Below are 21,222 nucleotides of genomic sequence, written 5' to 3'. Positions count from 1 at the left end.
GGGGGGAGGGTGCCGGATTGCGGGGTGGGGGAGGGGCGCGGCTTGGTTTCCGAGGCACCGATTTTGCAAATGTTTTGCTCGTCTTGCAAAACACTCACAAACTGGTGCACTCGTAAACTGAGGCACCACTGTATATAGATATATATATATATATATATGAAGATATATATATATAATTTTAATGTACAAAGTCACATGTAAAATTACAAATTTAACTGGACTCATTCGACTACAGTGCTGCCACTGCATACCCATAATATATTTTTAAAGCCTAATGTAGTCTGTCAAGGGTCTTGTTAGGCTGACAGCTGTTTCAATTAGCTCATTTTCAGAAACTGTAGAGTTGAATTAATTGAAACAGCTGCCAGCCTGACAAGACCAGGGACTGGTAAGATTATGATAAATCAGAATAAAATTAGTAGGATTGGTATGAAAAGAAGACAGCTTTTTAAAGGGATGAAAGGCAAAGGGAGGATTTCTCATGCAGTTGAGAAGTAAAGCGCCTTAACGTTTCTTTTTTGGTTGGATCAACAAATGAGACAGCAAGGTGAGATGAAAAGGAATTTGTTCTTAGCGCTGAAATCCAAACCTTTCATCACAAGCCTGGGAATATTCTACATGCCTCTACTTTCTGCAGAATGTCTTATAGAGATGGGATCTGGTCTGGATAGCCAAACACTAGTGGAAATCCAGGTTCTTTGTTGTAGGCTGTGTGGGTTGTTGCACCAGAAATATAACATTAAAAAAAAGCCTTACTGGGTCAGACCAGTGCTCCATCTAGCCTAGTATCCTGCCTTCAAAGAGACCAATCCAAGTCACAAGTACCTGGCAAAAACCAAAATAGTAGCAGATTTTTTCTCCTCAAAAAAGCAGTTTGTTTAAAAAAAAAAAAAAAAATTAAATTGAAAAAGAAAATCTGATTTTTTTTTTTTTAAACAAACATTGATTTTTATCCATGCTGGTTGTGTTTCAAGACCCTCATATGTAACCAGACAGATAGACCCAAATTCTCCCTCCCCTCCCTCCCCCACACACTTTTATGAAGTTCTTTTTATATAGATGCTTTTGAAAAATAACAAGAATAATTTGATAGATCAGATCTTTTCCTCACAAGCATTGTCCTGCTATGCACAAATACTATCTCCCCTAATGTCTCTCCCCATTTATGTGCTTTTCTAGAAAATTGTAGTTCTTCCTTGTACCCTTCCCAATAAGTTTGACTAGCCTTCCTTGGGGGTAAATATATGACGACGGACCTGTTTGAGTGTAAATTGAACCATCGAGTAAATGAATCCAATATGCAAAAGGCAGTTCTGAAACAAATCTACAAAGAATGCAGTTATAAGCAGCAAGAACAGCCTCACAAGCATGTAGCTAGCAGAAAGAATGTGATTAGAGCTGCTGCCTCTGCACCCAGAGGTTGTAAAAACAAATCCCAGTGCTGCTCCTTGTGACCCTCCAGTGCTCACCGCTTTGAACATCAGCTTCGAAATGCCAAAGCAATGAAAAGGCAGAATACAAACCCCATTCCCTTTTGTTTTCAACATACACTTCTCCCTCTGTATTCGCTGTGATAGGGCAGGGGTGTCAAAGTCGGTCCTCGAGGGCCGGAATCCAGTCGGGTTTTCAGGATTTCCCCAATGAATATGCATTGAAAGCAGTGCATGCAAATAGATCTCATGCAGATTCATTGGGGAAATCCTGAAAACCCGGCTGGATTCTGGCCCTCGAGGACCGACTTTGACACCTGTGTGATAGGGGATTAACAGACCCAGGTATACAGAAAAACCGTAAATAACTTTTTCATGCTATTTGCTGTTTTCTATTAAAAACCATCATGAATATGGTGGAACTGCAAATAACATGGCGGGAGACCTGGCCTGTTCCTGAAGGAGAGGCAAAACACGGTGAAGAAAGTGTCGGGAATCAGATATTTTCTCTGTAAACGCTTGGAATCGGCGATTTCTCTACGCAAGCTGACGTCATTTGGGGAGAGGAGCCAGCAAGCTAAAAAAACGTGATTGCTGAAACTGCGAATACGGAGGGAGAAGCGTAACATAGTTGCCAGTCTATATAAATTAACCCAGCTCACGAGATCTTCTGGAGCCAATCCATTCACAATCTTAAAATTCAAAGTTAAAATCTAGAAATCATCTTCTGTTTTCTTGGCAACCAGTGGTAACCATTTAGCAGTGGTGTAATGTAATATGCTCACATAACTTGAGTGCCAGTGTTCACTCAGTGGCCATATTTTGAAGTAGTTGCTATTTCCTCAGCTTTTATCAACATAACCCTATGTACACCATGTTGCAGTAATCCAAAAGAGAGACTAATTCAGGTTTTTCAAGACAGAAGTACAAATAACAGATATTCCACGAATGATACTGATGCAACATGTTTAAAGGGAAAGGAGGCATCCAAAAGTACCCCTGAATATCTGAATTTCATCTACATATTTATTTGGGAGCGTTGACCTGTCATTTACAAGTAGGCTAAGGCCGAGGAGAGAAGCAATGAGGGGAGCTTGCCTGAGTGTTTGCAGCAGCTGAGGTTAGAACAATATTGAGACAGGAAGTCGATCACTGCTGAGCCTTTCATAACCACAGCTCCTTACCGCAACTTGCCTGGGAGAACCGACCTGTCATTCGGGTTTGCTTAGAAGAGAATGACAATAAGAGGCGCTGGCCGTCGTGTTTGCAGTATCTTAGGGCAGAACAGCATTGAGACTGGAAGTGATGACTTTTGGAGTCACTTCAGAGCCCTTCATAATCACAGCGCCTACCTACAAGGAAATGTTCAGTAAGAACATAAGAATAACCTTACTGGGTCAGACCAATGGTCCATCTAGCCCAGTAGCCCGTTCTCATTGTGGCTAATCTAAGTCCCTACCCTGGCCAAAACCCAAGGATTAGCAGCATTCCATACTACCGATCTAGGGCAAGCAGTGGCTTCCCCCATGTCTTTCTCAATAACAGACTATGGACTTTTCCTCCAGGAAATTGTCCAAACCTTTCTTAAACCCAGCTACGCTTTCAAGTTTATTATGACTTGATATATCACTTTAAGTATCAAAGCGGTTTATATCTTTACAGAATGATGCAAATTAATTAAAAATCAGGGGACTGGACAAACAAAAGAGAAAAGTTTTAAGATTGGATTTAAAGTTATTTATGTCATAGGGTTATGGGAAGGGCGTTCCATAATGTTGGAGCAACTACCGAATAAATGGTTTTACATGTGTCGTAGAACTCTTACCACAACCTCTGGCAATTTCTCTGAGTGAAAAAATATTTCCTTCTATTGATTTTAAAATAATTTCCTGTAACTTCATCGAGTGTCCCCTAGTCTTTGTAATTTTTGACGGAGTGAAAAATCGATCCACTTGTATCCGTTCTACTCCACTCAGAATTTTGTAGACTTCCCCTTAGCCATTTCTTTTCTAGTGGAATAATTTGTAGGGACCATGCCAGAGACTGATGTACAATAGGTAGCCTGCATTGCTGTGGTAACTGCAGAGGAGATGGGGAAGTTTGTGTTTGATTTGGATCAAGCTTATTATGAGAACATAAGGGTTTCATCTATGCTGGATCTCTTCCTTTGGTTCCACCAAGGGAGGTGACTAATGTTGAAATGTGGTGATTCATTAGTAAAATGAAAGCAACATTGAGTACGGTAATTGTTGTTACTGTGTTCATTCTCAGGAACAACTATGTCTAAATTTAGAGGTGGAGTGTGAGATTGGGAATATGAATATGAATGAGAAGATCCAGTCACAAAAACAACTTTTTAGAGTCTGTTCAATCCGCCACTATGGCCCTACTAAAGGAAGCTGTGTTCATGAAAGAAAACTCTTGTGTTATACCTGTTTACATTGTCTAAAATTACCATATAGTAACATTATTTCTCCTTTGGAAATGCTTCAAAAGAATTTTAGGGGTATTCTACACTTGGAACCTACATTGTTTTGATTGTCTCTAGAGTCTGTTATGTTAAAGGCTCTGAGAAGAGATTTGGAGTTGAGGATGGTGGGATATATTATACATTCATGGACTTTACTGTACATCTGGAGACATCTACTGAGTAAATTGGCAACAGAGCCAGTTTGGTGGCAACTTTTTGCCAGCAAATGATAGGGATGATACTTTGTGATTTTTTTTTTTTTTTTTTTTTTGCATTTCCAACGGTGGCCAATCCAGGTCACAGTACCTGACAGAAACCCAAATAGTAGGAAGATTCCATGTAACCAATCCAGGGCAAGCAGCAACTTCCTCCATGTCTGTCTCAATTGCATGTTATGGACCTTTCCTCCAAGCACTTGTCACCCAGCTATGCAAACCATTGTAACCACATCCTCTGGCAATGAGGTTCCAGAACTTAACTATTCTTTGAGTAAAAAAAAAAATTTCTTCCTATTTGTTTTAAAAATGTTCCCAAGTAATTTCATTGAATGTCCCCGGGATATTGTAGACTTCAGTCATGGCCCCCCTCAACCGTCTCTTTTCCAAGCTGAAGAACCCCAATGTCTTTAGCCTTTCCTCATAAGGGAGGCGTTCCATCCTCTTTATCATTTTGGTCTCTCTTCTTTGCACTTTTTCTGATTCCGCTATATCTTTTTTGAGATACGGTGACCAGAACTGTGCACAGTATTCAGGGTGAGCTTCCTCATATCTTTTTCTGTGGTACATTCAAGTACAGTAACTATTTCCCTGTCACCGGAGGGTTTACACTTCTCCCTCCGGTTTCGCGGGGGATAAGGGCAGAGCCGGACCGCGAATGGTGAAATACCACAAATATCTTCTGGTCCGGCTCTGACCCACCCCTGCCTCCCTCCCGCCTTCCCCCCAGCATCCCAATCTTCCTACGCTCCTGCCCCTTGCAGATCGCCAATAGGAAATGGCTGCCGTGAGTTCCCGTAGTCTCTCGAGACTACGACGGGAACTCCCCACATCCATTTCCTATTGGTGATCTACACGGGGCAGGAGTGTAGGAAGTTCGCTCCTGTCCCGAAAGCCCGCTAGACCACCAGGTAAGGCCGGGACGCCGGGGAGTAAGGCTAAACTATGGGTTTTTTTCTTTTTCCCCCCTCCCCCAAAAATCACAAATATGTGAAATCGCGATTGCCGAAACTGTGAATGGGGAGGGGGAAGTGTATGTTCCGAGGGGCCCTTTTACTAAAACTTAGTAAGCGCTAATGGAATTAGCACACGATAAAGGTTAAAGAGCCTGTTGTATACCTATATGTTTCTTAGCATTTTGCGCATACTAATTCCAATAGCACATGCTGAGCTAAAGTAATAACTACTACTACTATTTATTATTTCTATAGCACCACCAGACACACGCATTGCTGTACATGAAACACTCAAACGGTCCCTGTTCGAAAGAGCTTACAATCTAATTAAGACAGACATACAGGACAAAGGTGAATCTATGCATATTGCTCAGGAGGGATTTACAAGGGGACTGATTAGATGGATAGGGTAGGGGACCATAGAGGGAACCTAAGTTTGTCCCTGAGGCAATGCAGGGTTAAGTGATTTGCCCAAAATCACAAGGAGTGTCATTGGAATTTCAGCTATGGCTTTCCTGGATCTCAGTCCCCTGATCCACCTACTAGGTATTGCATTGGATTTATTATATTTGATATACCGCTTGTACATGAGTATTAAGCATTTTTTTAAATAATTTTATACCAAGCAAGAAAACTTGTACAGAAAGGAAATACACATAAATCACAGAGCGAAGTGATTAAATTTGCGGGCGATACAAAGTTATTCAGAGTGCTTAAGACACAGAAGGATTGCGAAGACCTGCAACGTGACATAAATACACTCGAGAAATGGGCCGCCACATGGCAAATGAGGTTTAACATAGATAAGTGTAAGGTGATGCATGTGGGTAACAAAAATCTTATTTACGAATACAGGATGTCTGGTGCAGTACTCGGAGAGACCCCCCAGGAAAGAGACCTGGGAGTATTGGTCGATGAAGCCGTCGGCGCAATGCATGACGGCGGCGAAAAGGGCGAACAGAATGCTAGGAATGATTAAGAAGGGGATCACGAGCAGATTGGAGAAGGTTATCATGCCGCTATACCGGACCATGGTACGCCCCCACCTGGAATACTGTGGCCATGAAGAAGGACACAGTACTACTCGAAAGGGTGCAGAGAAGAGTGACTAAAATGGTTAAAGGGCTGGAGGAGTTGCTGTACAGTGAGAAATTAGAGAAACTGAGCCTCTTCTCCCTTGAAAAGCAAAGACTGAGAGGGGACATGATCAAAACGGTCAAGATAATGAAGGGAATAGACTTAATAAATAAAGACAGGTTGTTTACCCCTCTCCAAGGTAGAGAGAACGAGAGGGCACTCTCTAAAGTTAAAAGGGGATAGATTCCATACGAACGTAAGGCAGTTCTTCTTCACCCAGAGAGTGGTAGAAAACTGGAACGCTCTTCTGGAGTCTGTCATAGGGGAAAACACCCTCCAGGGATTCAAGACAAAGTTGGACAAGTTCCTGCTCAACTGGAAAGTACACAGGTGAGGCTGGACTCATTTAGAGCACTGGTCTTTGACCTGGGGGCCGCCGCGGGAGCGGACTGCTGGGCACGATGGATCCAGCAGCGGCAATTCTTATGTTCTTAATATCATCCTGATTTTCCTGTTGATGGGTCTGCAGATTCCTCAATGGCAAAAAATACACTTGTGAAAATAGTGATAATGTTTCTTCAGGAATATCTTTAAAGCATTTCCTGAGGGAAATTCAAAAATTGCTAATTATCATTAACTACTGTATACTATTCTCCAAAGATTCAAATTTGTTAATAACTTTTTTTTCAGTTGCCATAGTAATTTTAATATAACCCCTTTCTAGTGAGGTGTTTTTGGTGTGTTGTTTTTTGTCGGTTGGTGAAGTGGCAGGGCTTCATGTGTCATTGATCACTATGCATCCCTTGTCTTAGATCAAGTTTCAAGTTTATTAGATGACTTGATAAATCGCTTAATCAAATATTCTAAGCGATGTACACTTTAAATTTAACAATTATTAAATATAAAAAACAAAAACAAACAATACAGTACATACAATTATTAAATAATGGGTAAGAACTCATGATTATTAACATTGATAATACACTTTAAATTTAACAATTATTAAATATAAAAAACAAAAACAAACAATACAGTACATACAATTATTAAATAATGGGTAAGAACTCATGATTATTAACATTGATAATAGGGAAAGAAGGGATGAACTACAATTCATAAAGTAAAGAAGAAACATTGAGGGGAAACACAAAAGGAAATGTTTAACACAGGTTTCATATAGAAAAACATAATACTAAAACTTATATTATAATATAAAAGCATCTTTAAAAAGGAAGGTTTTAAGTTCAGTTTTAAATTTTCCAAGTTCTTTTTCCTCTCGTAAGAAAATAGGAAGAGCGTTCCATGTCTGTGGTGCAGTACAGGAAAAAATAAATTGTCTCCTTGTATTGATAATTTTTAACGAAGGGACAGATAGCAGATTTTGTTCGCTAGAACGTAATATTCTTTTTGTAGAATAAGGAACAAGAAATCGATATAAAAATGCTGGGGTCTTGTTGATCAGAGTCTTAAAGATAATTAAACATAATTTATAAGTAATTCTGTAATTGACAGGGAGCCAATGAGCCTCTTTGAGGAGTGGTGTTACATGATCATATTTTTTTGCATTGGTTATTAATTTTATGGCTGTATTTTGTATGATTTGTAATCTTTTAATTTCATATAGTGCAATTCCTTTAAATAAGGAATTGCAATAATCAATTTTAGACATCACCAAGGAGTGAATAAGTATTGTAATTGATTTAGGACAAAGAAATTTTGAAATGGAACGAATTTTGCGTAACCTATAAAAGGTGATTTTTACAATGTTACTAATGTGATCATGGTAAGAAAGTTTAGTATCAAAAATTACTCCCAAAATTTTTGTATTTTTTACTAACTGAAGGGGTACATTAAGAATAGGGTTCTTCAATCACCAGTCCGTGGACCGGTGCCAGTCCACAGAAATTTCCTGCCGGTCCACAGGGCCAGCACGTGCATTAGACCCAAAACAGTGTTCTTCAATCGCCAGTTCACGGTGCGTTATCTTTGAGTCAGCTCCCTCTTCCTCACTGATTCAGTGCACAAAGCCACGGGCAGTGGCTCCTACGGGCATCCTGTGCCTGAACCGGAAGCCTTCTCTCTAACATTGCAACGTCAGAGGGAAGGCGTCCAGATGAGGTACGGATGTGCAAGGAGCAGCTGCCCGCAGCTTTGTGCACTGCATCAATGAGGAAGAGGGAGCCGGCCTGAAGATAACACCGGGGGCGGCATAAAATGGCCAGGCGGGAGCAGGCCAGAAGGTAAGGCATAGCATGGAGGGAGGGAGACAACAAAGATAGGGGGGAATGATTTTATTTTTGAATTTAGTGATTGAATTATATCAATTTTGAGAATTTACATCTGCTGTCAGTGTGCTTTGTGTAGTTTAATTTTGTAGTTAACCATTATGTGTTGTTAATAAGATTATATTGTGTATCTGTGAAAAATGAATGGAAAAAATAGTGTTATAATTAGTACTATTATGGGGCGGGGTCTGGGGTGGAGATTGGGTAGAGATGGGCGGGGTCTGGCCCACGACTTAGCCCAGTGTTCTTCAACTGCCGGTCCACGGACCAATGCCGGTCCACAGAATAATTCTTTTATTTCTGCCGGTCCATAGGTGTAAAAAGGTTGAAAAACACTGTCTTAGATAATCTCTGGTTGTAGGTCATTGAGTCGGTATTTCTAATGCTCCGTATTTAAATTGATACGTTCCTGTTAGACACAGTGGGGATAATTTTGTAATGCTTTTCCATATGGAAATCTTATTGTAGACATGGAAAATGACTCTTATAAAATTCCTTCCCCTCCTTCCGTTCCCATTGTGTAGTATTTCTCTTCTTCCTTACTTCACACCCCATCCCCACCCAGTCTTCAGCATCTCCCTCCTTCCTTACACTTCTCACTCCCTGTGAGCTGTTCTAATTCCTTACCTCCCTCCTTTGGGGTAACAAAGCTACAATTGACAGAAAAAGTTCAAAGAAGAGTGACCGAGATGATAAAGGAAATGGAACTCCTCTCGTATGAGGAAAGACTAAAATGGTTAGGGCTCTTCAGCTTGGAAAAAAGACGGCTGAGGGGAGATATGATTGAAATCTACAAAATCCTGAGTGGAGTAGAACGGGTACAAATGGATCAATTTTTCACTCCGTCAAAAATTACAAAGACTAGGAGACACTCGATGAAGTTACAGGGAAATACTTTTAAAATCAATAGGAGGAAATAGTTTTTTTTTTCACTCAGAAAATAGTTATAATAATAATAATAATAATGGTTTATATACCGCAGGACTGTGAAGTTCTATGCGATTTACAATTATTATAAAAAATGTTACAAATTGAGTAGAATTGACATAGTTAATAACTATTGTTTAGCAGTTCTAGAGATCTGGTATTGAGAGAGAGATTGTGCGAATCAGTTTCCTATGTACTTTAGGAACAGATATGTTTTCAGTTGTCTCCTAAATTCCTATATGTATTGGCAAGCGTAAGTAGTTGTTTCAGATCGTTGCCCCATAATGCTGCTTGATAAGAGAGAAGATGTTGGTGATGAATTTTGAATTTACATCCTCTAGCCAGGGGGAAACATAATTCAAGTTTGAGCTTCTTTTATGTCTATTGGTTGAAAAGGAGAATAGGTCGGTTATGTATTAGGGGGCTAGACTGAATAGAACCTTGAAGCAAAAGCAGCCGAACTTAATCCTCACATGCGCCTCCATTGGCAACCAATGCAGGAGTCGGTAGGAGAGAGTTATGTGATCGAACTTCTTCAACCCGAAGATCAGCCTGACTGCTGCATTCTGTAACAGTTGCAATCGCCGCATATTCTTATGGGAAATTGCCAGATAGGTGATGTTGCAGTAATCCATTTGACTCAGTATGAGGGATTGTACCAGGATTGTAAATGATGGTGCATCAAAATATGCTCTAATGGACCGAAGCTTCCAGAGCTTTTTTTGACCAAAGAGTCTACCTGGTCTTTCATGGTTAGGCCCTGGTCCAGAGTTACGCCCAGATCCTTCAGAGTGGGTTGAATGGGGTAACTAAGACTGTTGATGCGTAGTGGAGTTGTAGTATCTAATGGGTGTGGCGAAGCTATGAAGAATTTTGTTTTTTCTGAATTGAGCTTCAGTCTAAATTCAGTCATCTATTGTTCCTTCGAGTTTAGTGCTTCTGTTGCCATAGGAGTAACTTCTGAGAGAGAGGTGGTGAATGGGATGATGATCGTAAAGTCATCTGCATAACTGAATAATTTATTCCTAGTTGGGACAGTTAGAACATAAGAACATAAGAAGTTGCCCCCGCTGAGTCAGACCAGAGGTCCATCTTGCTCAGCAGTCCGCTCCCACGGCGGCCCATCAGGCCTAGTGCCTGAACAGTGGTCCCTGATTAATTTTGTAACTTACCTCTAATCCCATCCCTATAATCTACCTTTACTCTTATCTGTACCCATCAATCCCTTTGTCTTCCAAGTACCTATCCAAAGCTTCTTTGAACCCCTGTAGCGTGCTCCTGTTTATCACATTCTCTGGTAGCGCGTTCAAAGTATCCACCACCATCTGTGTGAAAAAGAACTTCCTGGCGTTTTTTCTAAACCTCTCCCCTTTCAATTTCTCTGAGTGCCCCCTTGTACTTATTGATCCCCTTAATTTGAAAAATCTGTCCCTGTCTATTTTTTCTATGCCCTTCATGATCTTGAAGGTTTCTATCATGTCTCCTCTAAGTCTCCGCTTTTCCAGGGAGAAAAGCCCTAGCTTTTTCAGTCTGTCAATATATGAGAGGTCCTCCATGCCCTTTATTAGCTTAGTTGCTCTTCTCTGGACCCTCTCAAGTACCTCCATGTCCTTCTTGAGGTACGGCGACCAGAACTGAACACAGTACTCCAGGTGCGGGTGCACCATAGCACGATACAGTGGCAGGATGACTTCCTTTGTCCTGGTCGTGATACTCTTCTTAATGATACCCAACATTCTGTTTGCTTTCCTTGAGGCCATGGCACACTGCGCCGACGCCTTCAATGTTGTGTCTACCATCACTCCCAGGTGGGGGGGGAGAGAGGTGATTATGTGTGGGAGTGATTTTTTCGGGCATTACAAGTTTAGGAATGAACGTGTTGGCATGTGTTGTGATGGGGGTGGGAGAGAGTTTTTATAGTTTTGGGGAATGGAAGATGTGATGGGTTTAAAGGGAGAGGTAGGAATGTGTGTGGAAAGGGTGTCTAACTTAACTGTACCTCTTTGTTCGAACAGTGGTAGTACAGGGAAAATTAGAATATATAAAGTAGATCTTGATGTTTGGCTAATCCGATTTCAGGGTCATGGAGAGGCTGATTGATTTGCTTTAAGGAAGTGCAGGTTGATTTAGTGCAAAGCATAAGATCGATATGCACCTATATATATTACGTAAACCGCTTTGGTTGTACCACAGAAAAGTGATACAGTATCATATGCATAACCGAACTGACCTATTACCCAAAATGCTGCCTTATTTGATTGAGGGAGAGGATTTAGATTGTTTAGGGTTGCTGATGAGGTATTCAATCTTGCGTCTGCCAGGGCTTTCTTGGTTTAATAATCAAAGTGAAGGCCAGGAGTTGTTTTATTCAGGAAAAGGCAATAGTTGTAGCAAATGCAAGAGCTGAATATGTGTTTTTGTGAAATTCTATTCAAACTGAAAATTCTGTGCACAATATTTCAAAATTCTGCAAAGTTTATTTGTAGTGTTTTTTTTGCATAGAATCCCCCTATCCTAAGGCCTGAAATTCCTTCCTACCTTTTCCTTTCTCAGGTTCCAGCCTCCTCTGTTCCCTCTCTCACTCAAACTGCAGTTATCTCTCTCTCTCTCTCTCTCTCGTCACTGGCTAAGAATCTCCACTTCTTGGTCCAGCATCCATGTCCCTTCACCCCTCTGTTGCTCACATCTCTTCTTCCCTTCCCACCTTCCTTTCTGGTCCATCATCTATCTCCACTACCTTCCACCCTGCAGATCCAGCATCTATGTCCTTTCCGCCCCCCCTCCCCAACACACATACGTTTGGTCCATCATCCATGTCCCCTCCTCTCCCCACCCCCAATTGCGGTTCACCATTCATCTCCCCTCCCTCTTCTGTGGGTCTGTCTTCTCTCACTCTCTGACTGCCCTGTCCCCTCATGGCATCTCCCTGCTGTCCTGCTCCTGACCCAACAACCCCCCTCCCACCATCGTATAGGTCTGGCCTCCGATCAGCCCCCCCCTTCACCATGTGGTTCCGGTTTCTCTTACCCGCAGGCCCTCGCAAAGCAGCAGAGGCAGTGCTATAAACAGGCTGCTTGCGGCCAGCCCTGCTAGGGCCTTTCCTCTGCCATGTGTGTAATTAGACTCCAGTTTTGGTAGACATAGATTTCATTATTATCTAATTACTTTTTTTTGTCTTAACAACGCCCTCCTTTAACATGCTCATTATTACAGAAAGCTTTTTTTTTTTTTTTTTGGCATTGTTCTTACTGCCTTTTTCTCTCCTTTCTGACAGGTGTAGAAGACATCGTAGCAATAATGATTCCTGAAGCTAAGGGAAAAGAATTAGTGAGCCTGCTTGAAAGGAATATTACTGTGATGATCTACATAACGATCGGAACACGCAACTTGCAAAAATATGTCAGCCGTACCTCCGTAGTGTTTGTCTCGATCTCCTTCATTGTCCTGATGATCATTTCGCTCGCCTGGCTTGTCTTCTATTATATCCAGAGATTTAGATACGCAAACGCACGCGACAGAAACCAGGTGAGTAACATGTTCACGTTCTCCCATCCGCAAAAAATGCATTTTACCAAAAACAAAAGGAAGACAACTGCAGAACTGAAGGTTGCGATGCCAAAGTTTTAATGGGTTGATATGTAAATATAAAAATCAAAAATCCACATAAGCTTGAGAACTACGGACTAGAGAATGCAAAGGAGACAAATTTTTCTCCGTCCCCGCAGGAACTCAATTTCCCCGTCCCGTTCCCATGAATTTTGTCGCTATCCTTGTCCCTGCCCCATTCCTGTAAGTTCTGCCTTAACCACACAAGCTTCGAACACTTATGATTTTAAAGTGTTTGAGGTTTGTACGGATGAGGACAGAGCTTACAGGGATGGGTCGAGGACAAGAATAGAACTCGCAGGAATGGGAAAATGAGTTCCCCTGGGAACGGGGAAAAATTTGTCCCTATGTCATTCTCTTCTTGGGAGATCAATATAGAAAATTGAATAAATAAATAGTGTGAAAAGTTTCAGCCTCTAATAACCAGACCAGAGCTGGTATTGTGACATCACAATGCCTCATTCCACCAATGCCTAAGAGCCAACCTCATCAGTGATGTCACAATGGCTTGACTGTCCTTTCCTTAGCAACAGCAGTAGATGAATCCAGAGACCAATGGGACAGCACTCATCTACCAGCAGGCGGAGATAGAGAAACTGATTAACAGGTGGTCCTATTGGCTGGCACACCTCCTGCATCTTCAGTATGCTCTATCTCCCAGCAGGTGATGGTTGCTAGTCAACTAGCTCCTGGATTCTGGCTGTGACTGGATAGTTATTTTCTCCTGTTGAGGTTTCTTTTCAGTGAGATGGCAATTTTATTTCTCCTTTTCAAGTTTCTCTTCTGTGAGACAGGGATGTCTGGCTGAATGGTGCCGGCTTTAGGGGTTACACCTGGGCCCCCCCAGGTCCCTGCTTCACCCTCCCTCCAATGATAGAGGGTCTGACTGGGTCTCGATTTTTCTTCTTTCCCTTCACTGTAAAAAAAAAAAAAAGAGACCACAGTGACTATTAAACAATTATTCCAGGACAAGCAGGCAGCATATTCTCTACATGTGGGTGACGTCACTGACGGAGCCCACTAACGGACGTTTTCGCAAGCAGACTTGCTTGAAGACCTTCAAGCTTGCGATTGGCCTGCGCATGCACGCGTGCCTCTCCCGCCCGACCTAGGGCATGCATCTCCTCAGCGTGGCCTCAGTTCAGTGTTTTCCGTGGAGCCAGAAGCACTGCTCCCTTGCTGAGCGCGATCGTCCCTCTTGCACTGCGGCTTTTTTTTTTATTTTTGTTTAAGTCCCTGTGCTCGTGTCTTTCTTTTTTTCCCTTCGTGTTTTTTGACTGGGCCTCTGGTCTTCCTCTGGCCGCTTGGCCTCGCGGGGCTGCGGCCATCCTTTTGCTTATGTCCCGGCCCCGTTCCAGGTTCAAAAACTGCGCTAAGTGCAACCGGGTTATTTCCATCACCGATCCCCATCGTTGGTGTGTGGAGTGCCTGGGTGCGGAACACCGCGCTGGGTTGTGTCCGCGTTGTGCGACTTTGCAGATAGTGGCCAAGATTCTTCAACTGTTTGGCCCTATGGATCCTGTGGGACATGGCTGGCCGGCGGGAGGGAGCTGCTGGACCGCGTGAAGGGTGCTGGGGGTGGGGGGATGGAGAGGAGAAGACGCTGAAGACGGGGCCGGGGCCTGGGTGGTGAAAGAGACAGCAGGGACGGTGACGGGGCGGTGAAGGGGACGGCATAGACGGGGACGGGGCAGTGAAAGGACCAGCGGGGACGGGGCGGTGCAGAGGATGGTGGTCCGGGGACGGGACGGTGATGGGGACATAATTTTTCCCCGTCATTCTCTATTTCACATCAACCAATCCATTGTTCTTCCTGTGTTTTTTTGAAGCCCCATTCTCATCCTGGAGAAGCGGCTCTGCATTCTCTTGATTGTAAGCGTGCGCTGGCCTTCTACTTGAAGCGTCCCGTTCCTCATCGTTCTGCTCCCCAGCTGTTCCTCTATTTCGATCCTAATCGCTTGGGTCGCTCTGTTTCTAAGCGGACCATTTCTAACTGATTGGCCACTTGTATCTCTTTCTATTACGCTCAGGCTGGTCTCTCCCTGCCGGGTCGAGTCACAGGCCACAAGGTCCGAGCGATGGTGGCGTCTGTTGCTTTCCTCCGCTCAACTCCCATTGAGGAAATCTGTAAGGCTGCCACTTGGTCCTCGGTTCACACTTTCACCTCTCACTACTGTCTGGATGCTTTCTCCAGGCGTGATGGCCACTTTGGTCAGTAAGTTTTGCAAAATCTATTCTCCTAAATTGCCAACTCTCCCTCCATCCCTTTCTAGTTAGCTTGGAGGTCACCCATATGTAGAGAATAGGCTGCCTGCTTGTCCTGGGATAAAGCACAGTTACTTACCGTAACGGGTGTTATCCAGGGACAGCAGGCAGATATTCTCGCAACCCACCCACTTCCCCGTGGTTGGCTTCTTTGCTAGCTATCTGAGCTGAGGACACGCTGAGGAGACGCATGCCCTAGGTTGGGCGGGAGGGGCACGCACGCATTCGTGGGCCAATCGCAAGCTTGAAGGTCTTCAAGCAAGTCTGCTTGCGAAAACGTCCACTAGGGGGCTCCGTCGGTGACGTCACCCACATGTAGAGAATATCTGCCTGCTGTCCCTGGATAACACCTGTTACGGTAAGTGCTTTCTGCCCTCATAGTGCTGAGCAACCAGCATCTCCCGGCAATATCAACAAAGTTGCGAGTATATGTTTTATTTGCACTTCTTTTCTGGTTGTGGTGCGCATTTTGTAGAGTTGTGGAAATAGTTTAGTGACTGACAAAGTAAATTTACATTTGTATGAAGTTTATTCAGTAAAGGGCTTCGGGTATATGGATGGAGCTCCGTTGATGGAACTAGTGCCTTCCCACGTGTTGTAGGCGCGCGCTTGTTTTCATACTCTGGCAGCAGCGCCACAGCGGTAGTGGGATTTCTCCCCAAGGCAGACTCTGCTTGGCAGTTCCCGCAGGAACTCAAATTTCCCCATCCTGTCCCCGCAAGTTTTTTCGCTGTCCCTGTCCCATTCCTGTAAGCTCAGCCTGAACCGCATAAACCTCAAATACTTAAGATTTAATAGTATTTTGAGGCTTATGCAGATGAGGTCAGAACTCACGGAGACCGGAAAATGAGTTCCTGTGGGTACGGCGAAATAGTTGTCCTCATGTCATTCTCTATTACAGACCCGACATGGGCCGTGTTTCAACTTAACCGTCTTCCTCAGGAGTCCTACGGTATGAAGTTTACACCATTCTTGTGTACCCACATGAGCCCCAGATTGTTTGAAGTGGTTTTGTTCAAAGGTCCCAGTTTTTGTAAGCACAGCAGATGACTTGCAAAGGAAAATCTGTGTCATTCACACCAAAAATTGCTGCTGCCTGAATATTGAGCCTTATATTTCTGCCCCTCTGCAATGAACATTTTGCTGACTGCCATCGGCATTAAACCTAGAAATTCAATGCCAAGCCAATTCCGGGCACCAGCACTAAATTTCCAGATTTGCAAAGCCGGCTAATGCCTAGCTGGTTAAGTGTGGCTACCGATAAAGATGATAAGGACTTTTATGTGGTCCTTTTTATGCAATTAAACTAGCCTAAGTCTGACTCTGCCCCCGGAATACCCCAAAAATGGCCATTCTTCAGTTTGGCACTAATCGGTTAAGTGCCACTGAAAATTAGTGGTTGATTTCAAACAGGAGATTTAACCAGCCAGCAACCCTTTCCAGATGGTTAAATCGCTTTAAATATCGAAACATTGGAGATATGTTCAGGGAAATAAAATGGAATGTAAATTTTATTTATTACCCAGTGGGGGGTAGTTCTGTAAGTTGCTGCCTGGTTTTAGGCAGCTAGAGTGCACATACATACCGGTATCCAAGTAATGTCCATATGAACACATGTGTGTAACTGCGCTGTTTCTGGCTAAGCGGTATTCTGTACAGTGAATTTGGTGCGATGGTGTAGACTGTGCAGTTGGGGGGGTTGTGTGGACAGTTTGAATGAAGTATGTGCACAATGCTCATAGATCACAAAATCTTATAATTTGAACGTGGTCTTTTGCAATTTTGGTATGAGCGTTTACGGCGGGCTCCGTCTCTGGCAGTGTTCAAGGCCCAATTAAAAGCCCACCTCTTTGAGAGTGCTTTTGACTCCTAACTCCTTTCACCTTGCGTTCTGCATCTCCAACCCTATATGTGATGTCTGTCTGTCCAGGTTAGATTGTAAGCTCTTCAGAGTGGGGATAGTCTATAAAATGTCAAAATGTGCAGCGATGAGTATGCCTTTCAGCACTATATAAGTGATAAGTGGCAGTAGTAATGTAATGTAATGTAATTTATTTCTTATATACCGCTACATCCGTTAGGTTCTAAGCGGTTTACAGAAAATATACATTAAGATTAGAAATAAGAAAGGTACTTGAAAAATTTGGTCTGTGGTAGATGTGTTCACATCTTAAATAAACACGCTATATACAGTATTTCCCCACATATAGGCCACCCCCTTGTATAGGCTGCAGAAAATGCCAATTTGGATTTTAAAAATTCATAGATAAGCTGCCCCATATTCCCAACAAGCGACCTTGTTTCACCAATGTTTGGCTCGTCAGGGGAACAGCCAATACTGCCTTGAGAAGTTCAGCCTTGCTGAGACCAGGTCGCTTGTTGGGAAGATTGGAGAAGACGTGACGGTGTTCAAGCTCAAGTCGTCTTTTGTCAGCTAAGTCCTTGAACATGCCTTCGGGTGACTTTGCCCTTTTCTAAACCTGAGCTTTTCTGAGAGGGAGTTTTTTTGCCAGTGAAAGTATCAAAAGTTTTGATTTGTATCTTTTAGTTCTATACTGCTACATTAGTCTGAGGCTTTTTCTCCCTCTTTTTGGGTGTATGGTGGGTTTGAAGAGGTGGGGTACCTCGGTGCCACGATCACACAACATTTTGAATCATTATATGAAAAAATGTACATACAAATGTAACATCGGGATTACAGGCTGCGAAGTTTCCCGACATGTCCAGCCATGATCAGGGCACAGACCCTAGAAGTCCGGCACTTTCTTTGCTTCTCAATTACTGGTGATGCTGTCTAATCACCACTGAGCTTCTTTGGTTCTTTTGGTTCAATGCCTTCCATACAGGACTCCTTTCTGTTTATCCCACGCATTTTGAATAGAGACGCTGCCGACAGAAACTGAACGAACAGAATAGTGAAGTTGTAAAGCAGTGTCCCACCAACTCTTTCACTCTGCAGCACATCATTGCGTCGACATCCGCGCATGCACGGAGGCCCTCCAGCTGCGACCCTGAGCCTATTTCTACGCCGGTAGGGGTTACTGATGGAGGGGAGGTGCGGGGAGAGGAAGAGAGACGCCGGCAAGGAGGAGAGTGCTGGTGCCAGCTGACAGCCTATAGGACATGCCTCTCGCCATAAGAGGCACGTCTTGTAAGCAGTCAGCCGGCGTTGGCATCTCTTTTCTGTGATGGCATCTCGCAGCACACCTGGAATCTGCCATGGCACACAATTTGCGATACACTGTTGTAAAGGAAACAATGTGTGTGTGTGTTTCTCTTTATAAGAACCATAAGAATAGCCATACTGGGTCAGACCAGTGGTCCATCAAGCCCAGTAGCCCGTTCTCACGGTGGCCAATCCAGGTCCCTAGTACCTGGCCAAAATCCAAGGAGTAGCAACATTCCAGCAAGATTCCAAAATCCCAAAGAGTAACAAAAGATTCCGGAACTCTAAACAGTAGCAACATTCCAAGCTACCGATCCAGGGCAACAGTGGCTTCCCCCATGTTTGTCTCATAACAAACTATGGACTTTTCCTCTAGGAACTTGTCCAAACTTTTCTTAAAACTAGCTATGCTATCCACTCTCACCACCATCCTCTGATAACGCGTTCCAGAGATTAACTATTCTCTGAGTGAATAAACTTTCCTTCTATTGGTTTTAAATGTATTTTTCTGTAACTTCATCGAGTGTCCCTTGGTCTTTGGAAATGTCAGCTGGATGTCTTTACAAATTATCATGAAGATCTGGCTTAAAAAGTAATTGTACTTGTCAAGTATGTTTTAAATATAAGTGACACGGAGAGAAGCGAGGCAGAAATCTCAGAAAGTATGTGATACTGTGCTAGAGATTGACCCTCCGTGATCATATTGACTCTTAGATTTTATGTAAAAGATTTCTTGGCTACTCTCCCGACTGCCTAAGGCAGCCCAGCTTGGCCTGGTTATGTAAATGGATTGTTTAGAAATGCAGTTGGTCTTATGAGCCCTTTTCCATGTTAATTTCGACTGAAGCACTGCTGTGGTTATTTACATTTCAGTCTTCCCTGCATTTAACAGAAAACTGTATTCCACATATGCTCTGTAGTATTTATTTATTTATTTATTTAGACCCCCCCCCCCACTTACTCCTAAGTGGTTTACAAAAAAACATACTTAAAACCGACACATTAAAATCTAACCAATACTCTCTGTTAACCGGAACTCAAGCAACCACCAAAAAAAAAAAAAAATCAAAGAAATACTGCAATGCTTAATAAAACTGAAAAAAAATCAGTTTCTGGAGAGTATTTAAGTGTAAACTTGGCATGCCACACCCGAGTACGCCCACGCTTTGCTTAACACATGTCCTGTAGTTTGTCTGGAACATGGGATAGTATGGGGTATAAAATTAGTTAGGCCTATCTTTAATAGTAACTCTCAAGCAACCAGACACTACATTTATCCGAAATCTATCAATCCCTATGGGTTAACTGAGAGGCTACTGTATAAGAAAGTCCATCATCAAACATCAACAAAAAGCTTGTTCATTTATTACAAGAGCACACCCAGGAGGGAGATATGAATTTGCATCTCTTGCCCAGTAGGACCAGAGAAGATCTGGAGCATTGCAGAAGTAATGTGTATGGAAGTAAGGAAATACCTACTGTATCTGAACTGTTAACGCCTCTTGAACTCAAGTTTGGAAAGTCGCATAATAAAATCCTGATCCAAATCCAAAAGGTGACTTTCTGTACCAGCAAAAACAGCAGGGGGAGGGGGGGAGGGAGTCAGTCCCTCCAACTCTAAAGGCTGATTAAAATTCAACATCCTTGGGGTAACCATCTGGGGTGGGAATTATTTTAGAGTAAAGTGGGTGAAGAGAGGAGGCTATGGTTGCAGTTAAATCTTGTGCTATAAGTTTCACTTCTGATTGTTTTTATGTATGGTTTTATGTTTGTTGGTATATCTATTATGTCTGTTTACTTGTGCTTCACTTTGTATATAAAGCGAATAATAAATAAACGCAAAAGAAAAAGCCACTGAAGCAGTTTGGTAGGGATCATAACTGGTAGGGATCAGTGCTGGGGCCGATCCTGTTCAATATGTTTGTGAGCGACTTTGCTGAAGGGTTAGAAGGAAAGGTTTGCCTTTTTGCAGATGATACCAAGATTTGTAAGAGTAGACACTGAGGAGGGAGTGGAAAACATGAAAAAGGACCTGCAAAAATTAGAGGAACGGTCCAATATCTAGCACTAAAATTCAACGCAAAGAAGTGCAGAGTACCGTATTTTCACTCATATACCGCGCACCCGTGTAAAACGCGCACACGGGTATAGCGCGTGGGAAACTGTAATTTATGTAAATAAATTTTGATATACCGCGCACACCCGTGTACCACGCATGCCGCCCCGACTCTCCCGTTGCCGCCCGACTCTCCTTTCGCCCGCCCCGACTCTCCTCTGGCCACCCTGACTCTCCTTTCGCCAGAAAAAGGACGGGACCGCCGGAAGAGGAAGCAGCGCAGACGCAGGGCTCACAGAAGGGCCGGGAATGCCGGAAGAGGAAGCAGTAGGACAACGGTAGGAGCTTCTACATGATGGGGGGGGGGGTCGGGAGGCTGTGGAGGTGCGAGCGGTCCTTCGGGGTGGGGGTGCGGGTGCGAGTGCGTGCGAGCGGTCCTTCGGGGTGGGAGTGCGAGCGGTCCTGCAGGGTGAATCGGACGTTGGGGGGGGGGGGAACTATGTAAAAAAAAAGTTGTAAAACGCGCTCACGTGTATAACGCGCATGGTTATGCACGGTTTGTAAAATTGTATATAATGCGCGCGTTATATGCGTGAAAATACGGTAATGCATTTGGGGTTTAGAAATCAAAAGGAACCGAATATGCTGGGAGGTGAGAGGCTGATGTGCATGGATGGGGAGAGGGACCTTGGGGTGACAGTGTCTGAAGATCTAAAGGCAAAAAAAAACAATGTGACAAGGCGGTGGCTGTTGCCAGAGGGATACTAGG

The 21,222-nt window shown here is 43.3% G+C and overlaps 1 protein-coding gene across 1 annotated transcript in view; it reads left to right on the top strand.

The window, feature by feature from the left end:
* Positions 1-21,222, top strand: part of RNF150 (ring finger protein 150) — a 215,154-nt gene that overhangs the window by 125,079 nt on the left and 68,853 nt on the right. The window contains exon 2 of the mRNA XM_033939767.1: positions 12,635-12,885. Within this exon, the coding sequence (XP_033795658.1) occupies positions 12,635-12,885 (251 nt within the window). The remainder of the gene's footprint in view (positions 1-12,634; positions 12,886-21,222) is intronic.

Source organism: Geotrypetes seraphini, chromosome 1 (assembly GCF_902459505.1).
Source record: "Geotrypetes seraphini chromosome 1, aGeoSer1.1, whole genome shotgun sequence".
Taxonomy (NCBI): Eukaryota; Metazoa; Chordata; class Amphibia; order Gymnophiona; family Dermophiidae; genus Geotrypetes; species Geotrypetes seraphini.
Note: the sequence above shows the minus strand (reverse complement) of the source record. Positions and strands in the feature narration are given on the sequence as shown.